At 42.2% G+C, this 10,268-nt stretch overlaps 1 protein-coding gene across 3 annotated transcripts in view; it reads left to right on the top strand.

Annotated features, from left to right (window-relative positions):
* Positions 1–2,169: 2,169 nt before the first annotated feature.
* The window catches only part of GOLM2 (golgi membrane protein 2), a 102,446-nt gene continuing 94,347 nt past the window's right edge, over positions 2,170–10,268 (top strand). Inside the window, exons 1-2 of one of the 3 annotated variants that reach the window (XM_070581859.1) lie at positions 2,170–2,229; positions 2,419–3,383. In XM_070581859.1, coding sequence (XP_070437960.1) covers positions 3,057–3,383 — 327 coding nt within the window. In that variant the 5' untranslated portion in view covers positions 2,170–2,229; positions 2,419–3,056. Of the gene's footprint in view, positions 3,384–10,268 lie in introns of all 3 variants that reach the window. The other 2 variants (XM_008531240.2, XM_008531241.2) reach the window with 2 other exon arrangements.

The following is a 10,268-nucleotide window of genomic DNA, read 5'->3' as shown; positions in this document are numbered from 1 at the left end:
AGTCGCCAAAGCAGAGCGTGTAAACTTAACCACTATGCCATGAGGCTAGCCCCTCCCCCATTATTAACATCCTATATTAGCATGGTGCTTTTGTGACAATCAATTAACAAATAACAATACATTATTATTAACTAAAGTCTATATTTTATTCAGATTTCCTTAGTTTTTACTTAATGTTCTTTTTTGTTCTAGGGCCCTAGCCAGGATACTACACTACATTTAGTAGTTAGGTCTCCTTAAACTTCCTTTAGTTGTGAAAGTTTTTCAGATTTTCTTTGTTTTTGACGACCTTGACAGTTTGTAGGATTACGGTCAGGTATTTTGTAAAATGTCTCTCAACTGACATTTATCTGATGTTTTTCTCATGGTTAGACCAGGGTTATGAGTTTTGGGGAGGAAGACCACAGAGTCCTACTCTCATCACATCGTATCAATGTCACATACTAACAATATGATTTATGAATGTTGTTGTTGACCTTGATCACTTGGATTAAGGAATTGACTTTTACCTCAGTTTGATTAATGCCTAACCCAGAACCATCTATAACAAACACTTAGACACTATCTTGATAATATTTGAGTTGGGCTCATTAGTAGGGGGAATAGCTTGAAGAGGTAACCATCAAAACAGGGGAAAAAAAATTTTCCTGGGGGAACAGTGGGAAGAGGATTGGTTTTCAAGATTGAGCCCTGACACTTACTAGATGTATGACTTAAAGCAAGTTACTTCTGCATCTATAAAGTGGAATAACGGTACCAAATAGTTCTTTTAAGCATGTGATGAAAAAATGTATGTGAATGTGTTTTCTACAATATTATACTTTCAGTTGTCAGAATCCCATACAAAAATGAACATACTTTTTTGGGGCCAGCCAGTGGCATAGCAGTTGAATTCACGTGCTCCATTTCAGTCGCCCAGGGTTTGCAGCCTCAGATCCTGGGTGCGGACCTATGCACTGCTTATCAAGCCATGCTGCACCAGGCATCCCACATATAAAGCAGAGGAAGATGGGCACAGATGTTAGCTCAGGGCCACTCTTCCTCAGCAAAAAGAGGAGTGGCAGCAAATGTTAGCTCAGGGCTAATCTTCCTTAAAAAAAAATGAACATACTTCTTTGAGTAACATCTTAAGCAGTTAACATGACATCACAGATTAATTTTCAACTGCTGGCTAAGCAAAGCAAGGTCAATATGAAGCTGAGGAAAAAATACGTGGGAAGGCTCATTATAGTCCATGATTCCCCATTTTGCCTTGCTCCCTTTTTCCAGTCTGCTTGTCATTTGAGACTGGAGGGAATTTCTTAGATCTTATGAAGCCAGAGCAAAAGGCTCACGTTTGACGTGAACTAATTATTAATAATTTTGGTGTCATTTGTTTTTCTGTATCTATGAGAGAGAAATCATCACTCTTTGAAGGTGCAATAATTCTTCCAGCCAACTCTAGGACCATAAGGCAAGTAACTCTATTTTTGAATGGACAGGAAGCATAGAAGAATTATTCAAAGATGACAAGTCTTCCTGCTTCAAAATCATACCACTCCGATTCGAATGAAAATACCAAAGTTTTTGCGTTCTTGATGTTTTATAGTCATGGAAGTTCTCGAACCTGAGGTCTGAAAAATAAAGCAACTCCACCTTCTTCTTAACAGGATAGAGCCAATAGCTTTTAAAAGTTTTATGCAAGAACAAAGGAAATATGCAGAAAAAAACAAAAGAGGTGGGGACTTTCCCTGCATCAATATAATTAACGCTGATAATATGTAATATATAAAAATATATTTTTAAAGTATATATATAATATATAATATAACGTAATATAGTACAGCAAGTTAGCCAGGTATAACGCAAAGAGCAACGATGTTAGAGACCAATGGTATGGATTCCCGTCTAACTCAGTCTCAAACGAGATATGGGACTTTGAGAAAGTTTTTGGAACATCTTTGTGTCTTGGATTTCTCATCTGTAAAACTGTTGTTGAGAGGATAATATGAGGCTAGGTATGCAAAAACAATTTGTAAGAGAGCTATTATTTCTAACCCAGAATGTGCTCGCTGTCAGTAACAGCATCACTTATCATTCATTGAGGGCAGGTTCAGAACTCTCCATTTGGAAGTCCAGTTCGAAGCAAAAGCAGCAGTGCGTTTAAGAACAGGAGCTCAAACATTCTGAAGTTCTTTCCGTCCGTGTAACCTTGGAAACCAGGCTGGCATCACCCCTTTCAGCCATAAAGCTTAGTTTCTCTTGCTTTTCTCCATTATGCTTGGGGCACTGCTATTTTATTGGGTTTTTTTTGTTTGTTTGTTTTCTCTCCACATTGTTACCACAAACGAGAAAATCTCCTTCTACTGAAGCAAGTACTACAAAACCTTTCTTGTCGCTCCCTCGGCCCGCAGCTCACATACTGTTTTCCCTGTACAGCGGTCACAGCCCCAGATGTCCTCAAAGACAAGAACTCTCACGAGAGCCAGGATAAGGCAGGCACTCCCAGGGTCTAGGGAGTTGAGCAGGTAAACGCTGAAGGAGCCCTAACTCAGGTCCAAGGGTTAACTGACACCGCCGAAACTAACACAACACACTTCCGAACAGAGATAACCCTCGCGAGATAAGACTTCAAAGGGCGAGAGAAGCCCACTTTCTCGCGAGAAGAGGGGGAGTCGGCGGAAACTAGGAAATGGCCCCCTAGGCGACCCGGACCCAGCCAGTAGGCGGGGACAGAGCTAAATCCGCCCCCTTCCGGCTCCTTTCCCCGCCCCCTAACCCTGGGGTGTGAGGCCCGGGGTGCGGGCAGCTGGCTTCTCCTGGTTACACCCGGCTGGTGCAGCGTCTCGTTGAAAGCTTCGGGAACTCGCTTTGGCCGGATTTGAGGAGGGGGGCGGGGAGGGGCCTGCGGCTTGCGGCCCCGCCCCCTTCTCCGGCTAGCCGGCGGGCGGATCGGCCCGCCTCCTGCTTCGGCCGGCCCAAGGGCCGCGTCCCCCAGGCAACTCAGCAGCGGAGGCCTGAGCTTCTGCCCGCAGGTGTCGGCGCCGAGGCCCCGGGGTACAGCCTGGTTCGGCCCCATGGTGGGTTTCGGGGCCAACCGGCGGGCCGGCCGCCTGCCCTCCTTCGTGTTGGTGGTACTGCTGGTGGTGATAGCGGTCCTCGCCTTCAACTACTGGAGCATCTCCTCCCGCCACGTCCTGCTTCAGGAGGAGGTGGCCGAGCTGCAGGGCCAGGTCCAGCGCACCGAGGTGGCCCGCGGGCGCCTGGAGAAGCGCAATTCGGACCTCCTGCTCTTGGTGGATTCGCACAAGAAGCAGATCGACCAGAAGGAGGCCGACTACGGCCGCCTCAGCAGCAAACTGCAGGCCAGGGAGGGCCTGGGCAAGAGATGCGAGGATGACAAGGTAAGGACGAGCCCTCGACCCCCATAGTTTCTTTCAGCTCCGGGGTGGGGGTGTTAGCCCGTCAGCGGCTGCCTTATGCCTTCCAGGATTGCAGCCCTGGAGGCTCCTCTTACCGCCAACAACCCTGTTTCTGTCCGACTTTTTCCGGTTTATCACTGCCACATTCTCCAGTCCCTGGCACACGAAACTGGCTGTAAGTTCTGGTTCTCAAGAGTGGCCTGTGTGTGGATGCCGCCTTTTCTCCAAGCTCAGCTGCTGAGTTGGCAGTAGTAATCATCTGGCCTATGTGGCCGCCTTACGTTCACAGATACACAAATCTGGAGACTGCCAGGTTTGGTGTGGGTATTGTTGCCTTATCCTTATTCCGTGCACACTGATCGATATTAATTAATTTATTTAAAGAATGGGGCTGCCTCTAACTTCTCTGCTTATGGTGGTCACCGTGTATTTTTTTTTTTTTTTAAGAAATATGACTTTTAAAAAATCTCTACAAGGAGATTAAATAAAGAATCAGATATTACTGCCTTTTTTGTGATCAAAATGTTATGATCGATGGGCTCTGGAGCCATATATGGGCCACACTTGTGATTTGGACATAGTGAATCCAAAATTATGTACTCAATATAAATTGTAATGAAATTAGCCTAAAAGGTAGAATCTAAAAATATGTTCTAAGCAACAGAATCTCATGTCAGTGTCCTCACAGTTCTTGAAAAGAAGTAAAAATGAAATTTTGTAGGCTGAAGTAGCTGTTAGGGTTGGTGTTTTAGGCAGATGGAAAGCGATATAAAATTTAAATGTAAAAAGTTTAAAGCTGGACTGTAACTAGATCTGCTACCAGATAATCTTTGTTCTCCCCGCCTTATTGGGAGCTATATTTTTAATTTATGATTTATGCATCTTCTGTTAGTATAGCAGAGTTGTGAAAATTACTGAGTGGGATAAGTAGATGACTTTCTTTCGGGACCCTTCTTTGATGATCTTCACATTGTTTTTTGTGTGTTCTTATTAAGTTATTTTGTATGTCAAAATCGTTTATATTAGATCATTATAAATTAAAATCCCCATGAGCTTCCAGCTTCCTTATTGTTACCAGCCTCTACCTTACTTTTATTTCGTGAAGACTGAGGCCCTCAGGTAAGTGCTTCTCTGTAACCCCCTCCTCTTCACCACAACATAGGCATCCTCTGAGAGGAGCAAGAGATCAGCAAATTTATAGATACAGTACACACTGAACTCTAAAGACTGAAAAATTCTCTTGAGTGGAATAGGGAGAAATCTGTGAAATTTTGGAGTATCAAAATGAGGTTTCAGACTTGAAATGGTTAGGCATTACAATTCAAATTCTTTCTGTTCTGATAGAAAAGGTGTTTTATCTAGTAATTTATACTCTGGATTTCATTTCTTCCATAGTGGACTGTAATATCAGTTTCTTTCAGTAGTTTTTCAGTTTTACCTTCAACCAGGTGTAGGTGTCCTGTGTTCTAAATTTTTTTTTTATTCCTCTGTAGACTCCCTTCTCCCAATCAACCAATTTCTTTTTTTACTTTCACTGCAAAACTCCAGTTATTAGTGGTCTATAAATGCCTATCTACTTCCTTTTTCATCCCCCATCCTAATTTTTCAATCTGTGTACTATCCTTCTTTCCTCCCCCTTTCTGAAGCTATTCTCTTGAAGGTCACAAGTGACAGTCTTCCTAGTGAAATCCAAAAAACATTTTTATCCTCAATCTATTTAATCTCTCAGTAGTTTGGTCCTGTTGATTGTCTCTAGCTTTTTGGAAACTATCTCCTTTCTTGCTTCTATAATATTTACTCTCCAGATTTGCTTGCTACCTTTTTCACTATATTCTTTGCTGGATTTTTTTTTCCCCCTCCAACCACCTAATAATGGACTCTATTCTTGGGCCTTTGCTTTCCCCTTAGAGCAGTATTTCTCAAAATGCTGTTAAACAGAATATTGTCCTAGGAATTGTTCATAGGCTGTCAGGATAAAAAAGGAAAACCTTCTTTTTTGGAGGGAAATATGGAGTAGTATAAGTAGTATATATCCTTCTCTTGGAGTTTAGAATGCTTGCTAGCATATAAAGGCTCTGGGAAAATCTGGTAGTAAAGAAGCCTGTTGAGTTTTGTTTGACCTAATGTCTCTCAGTGAATTTGATCATAGATTACTATTTTCACGGCCTACTTGTTATAATGGTACAGAAGAATGTAACAAACCTACTAGTTTGGGAAATGTTTCCCTAGGTATCTTCACTTTTGTTTGGTTAATATTCTGTGCAGCGGGCTCACAAATCTAGATCTCTCACTTGTATGTCAATTGCATATTTTGAGCTACCTTTAGTTTCTTTGTTGGAGTGCTTGTGAATGTTTGTTCTTGGGGTTAATGAGGAGGCTCTGAGCTACTAATAAAAAGGGTAGTCTTGATCTAGATGCACTATACATGAAATTTCAGAGTTGTTTCCTTTATTGCTACTACTCCCTTATATCTGGAGAAGTATATGGTAGACTAGAAAACATTTCAAGCTTTGAAGGCTGCAGTTATAGGTTAGAATTCTGGCTCAATTTCCAGCTATGTGATGTCGAGGCAAGTTGTTTAACTGCTTTGGGCCCATTTCCTCATCTGTAAAATGAGGATCATAGTACCTACTTAGGTATTGTACAGATCTGAGATCACATCGGTGTAGAAGTATCAAACTTGACACATTACAAATCCAATTTTAGAAAAAACAAACTAGACCTGAAACGTTCATATTTTCTATAACTGATGTAAATCCCTCTGTGTGGGGATAGTCTTGGAGATAGGGGAGGTAAATTTGACAGTTGTAATTTTCTCTTCCACTTTCAAACAGGCTTGTTTGTGTTAATGTAGTCCCTTTGGAGTAAAGGCTCTGCCTTTCAGGGTTTTTACCTATAGCAGACACTGGTGGTGGCCTACTCACTAGGCCGCTCACACCACCTTCATCTTTGCACACAAGCCCTGTTTTGTTTGGTATATCTCCTTCGCCTGTGACTCAGGGCTAGGTCTTGATTGGTCTAAGCCAATTACGGTAATTTCATTATTCTTCCCAGTGATTAGTTTAGGAAGGGGCTCATGATGTGACTGGTGAGTTATGAGGGGAAGTTTTCTTTCTCCTTAAAAGAGTCACACTTGCACCTCTGTGGCATTCTTCCCCCAAATCTGAAATCCCCAGTCTAATCATGAGAAAGTATCAGACAAACTCATATTGAGGGACTTTCTACAGAATACCTGACCAGTATTCTTCAGAAGAGTCACACTTGAAGAGATGGTCTCTTCTGCCAAATGTTGTTGCTTCTGCATGTGACATCTGAAATCAAGTGCCAGGAGAGTTAACTGAGGAATGGCTGAGGCACTGAAGATGACAGAGTAAAATTTTACATTAGAATATTGGCACTTCTTATGTGAGATAAGAAATTTTCCTTATTGTTTAAGCCAGTCAAGTGGAGATTTCCTTAGTTGAAGCCTAAGGTGTCCTATTAACATTCTCATTGCCAAGGTAGTGTCTGAGGTGTGGATTAAATCTTACATGTCCCCAAGGCAACGTGAGCAGTGACCCGAAATCTGCATATGGTTTTGGGGGTTCTCAAAGGTCTTTATCTTGAGAATCCACAATGGTGTTTGGATGCCTTACTAGGTACTTCCTTCACAGTCCTTGGAGACCAGAATCATCTGGAGGCATCACCCCCCTGTACCACCCCTGCTTACACACCATAGATGTTTCACATCAGAAATCCCTTTGCGGGGGCTGGCCCCATGGCCAAGGGGTTAAGTTCGCGTGCTCTGCTTTGGCGGCCTGGGGTTTCGCCAGTTCGGATCCGAGTGCAGACATGGCACCCCTTGTCAGGCTGTGCTGAGGTGGCATCCCACATAGCACAACGAGAGGCACTCACAACTAGAATATACAACTGTATACTGGGGGGCTTTGAGGAGAAGAAAAAAAAAGAAAAAAGAAGATTGGCAACAGTTGTTAGCTCAGGTGCCAATCTTTGGTAAAAAAAAAAAATCCCTTTGCCCTGCTGAGCTGCCTTAGGTAGGATGCGTGTGTAGGGGTGTTGGCAAGGCAGTCCTTGCTCAGGCTCTCTTCTTCTTCTTTTTTTTGTGAGGAAGATTAGCCCTGAGCTAACATTTGTGCCAGTCTTCCTCTATTTTATATGTGGGTCGCTGCCACAGCATGGCCATGAGTGTGTAGGTCCATGCCCAGGATCCGAACCCATGAACCTGGGCTGCTGAAGCAGAGTGCATGGAACTTAACCTCTAGGCCACAAGGCCGGCCCCTCTTTTTAAAATTTTTCAATTTTTTATTAAACTTTTATTTTAGGACAGTTTTAGATCTGTGGAATTATTGCAAAGATAGTACAGAGAGCTTCTATATACCCCACACCTAGTTTCTCCTATTTTAACATCTTGCATTAGTGTAGCATATTTGTCACAATTACTGAACCAGTATTGATACATTATTATTAACTAAAGTCCATAGTTTATTCAGATTTCCTCAGTTTTCCCTTAATGTCATTTTTCTGTTTCAGGATCCCATCCAAGGTACCACGTTACATTTAGTCATCATGGCTCTTTACGCTCCTTTTGGTTGTGACATTTTTTCATATTTTCCTTGTTTTTGATGATCTTGACAGTTTTGAGGATTACTGGTCAGGTATTTTGTAGAATGTCCCTCAGTTGGGATTTGTCTGATGCTTTTCTCAGGATTAGACTGGGGTTATGGTTTTTGGGAGGAAGACTACAGAGGTAAAGTGCCATTCTCGTCACATCGCATCATGAGTCCATCTTTCAAAATGACCTGTCACAGTTGATGTTAACATTGATCACCTGGCTTGAGATAGTTTTTGTCAGATTTCTGCACTGTAAAATTACTCTTTTTTTTCTCTCTCTCCATACTGTACTCTTAAGAAGAAAATCATTATGTGCAGCCCACACTTATTGAGTGAGGAGTTACGCTCTCCCTCCTTAAGGATAGAGTATCTACATAAATTATTTGGAATTCTGCACAGACTTTTGTGTCTTCTCCCTCACTTATTAATTTATTTGTATCAGTATGGACTCATGGATATTTATTTTATACTTTAGGTTATAATCCACTGCTACTTTTTTAATTTTGTTGCTCAAATTGTTCCAGCTTTGGTTATTGGGGAGTCCTTTCAGTTGCCTCCTGTATACCTCTGACATAATACTCCATCATTTTGACATACCTCATCCTTATTTTTATAGAGCTACAAGATGCTCCAGGCTTATCTTATATATTTCCTGCCCTAGTCCTAGAATCAGTGATTTCTCCAAGGAACCCTGGTTCCTTTCGTTGGAAAATGGTAATAGAGACCAAGATATAGGTGCTAGGTGTACTCATTGGTACTCGCGGGCTCTTTGGAAATCTAGGAATCCCTGTTCCACAGGAATCAGAAAGGTGAGCTTGGACTTCTTCCAATTTATTATACTATCCTGCCATTTTCAGTCTGTTACCTGGGCTATTAGAACACAGAAATTCTTTAAGGGAGTTTGAAATTGCCCCTGTCAGTGTCCAGGGAAGTGAGAAACAAGCCCCACTTCTCTGGGATTCCCCTGCGTTTACCGTATTTTTTACCTTGCTCCTAAAGGGTTTCAGCCTAAAGGGGTGTATTAGGTTGCCAGAGCTGCCATACAAAATACCACAGCTTGGGTGACTAAAAACAATAGAAATTTATGTCTCATAATTCTGGAATCTGGAAGTCCAGGGTTGAGGTGCTAGCAGGTTAGTTTCTTCTGGGACCTCCCTCCTTGTCTTGCAGATGGCCGTCCTTTTGCTGCTTTGTCATCACATAGCAGTCCCTCTGTGTACATTCATCCCTGACATCTCTACCTCTTCTTATGAGTACACCAGTCATAGGATTAGGGCCTCACTTTAATGGCTTCATTTTAACTTAATCACCCCTTTAAAGACCTCATTTCCGAATAGGTTACATTCTGAGATACTGGGGGTTGAGACTTCAATATATGGGTTTTTTTTTTTTTGCAGGGAAAGATTCTCTCTTCCTCTTTTTCTTTTTTCCTCCCCAAAGCCCCAGTGCATGGTTGTATATCCTAGTTGTAAGTCATTCTAGTTCTTCTATGTGAGCCGGCACCACTGCATGGCAGCTGACAGACAGATGGTGTGGTTCTGCGACTGGGAAGTGAACCCGGGCCGCTGAAATGGTGAGTGCCAAACTTTAACCACTAGGCCATCAGGGCTGGCTCCAATATATGGATTTTGGGGAAACACAATTCAACCCATAACAAGGGGGATCTGTGACACACACACACTGCCTTTTCTTCTTTCTGTCGGAAAGGCCCTTCCTTCTATTTCCTGGGTGTAGGGCATTTCTCTTACCCCAATTCGAATTCTTGCCGTCTGTAGCTTATACTAAAGCTATGTGGTCCAGGTGGACCAAATCAAGCTCTTGATAAATAAAAGGAGCTGATAGGATGTAGAAAAAGTCCTCCGCAAAATTTTTGTTTTATTACAAATGCAAGATATGGTCAGTTTTGAGGTTGAAGCTGAACCATAAATGAGCTCTTTTCCCTTTAACAACCATAATCCTCCCTGAGGCAGTATATAATGTTAGTTGAATAGGGAAAAGGTCGTGTGCCAGAAAGGAGTATGGGAAGCATTTTACTTTTTTTTCCCTTCCAAAAAATATCCTCGTTATGTGTGTGTGTGTGTGCATAACACTCAAACACGTACCAAATATGTATATGTAAAAACCCTGGCACTTAGTAGGTATTCATTACCAAGGGCTCAAATCCTGGCTCTGCCATTTGGTATGTGTATGACCTTGGACAAATTACTTAACATCTCTGTGCCTCAGTTTCCTTATATGTAAGATGAGGACAATAAT

Source organism: Equus przewalskii, chromosome 1, assembly GCF_037783145.1.
Source record: "Equus przewalskii isolate Varuska chromosome 1, EquPr2, whole genome shotgun sequence".
Lineage (NCBI taxonomy): Eukaryota > Metazoa > Chordata > Mammalia > Perissodactyla > Equidae > Equus > Equus przewalskii.
This window is presented reverse-complemented; position numbering and strand designations above follow the sequence as displayed.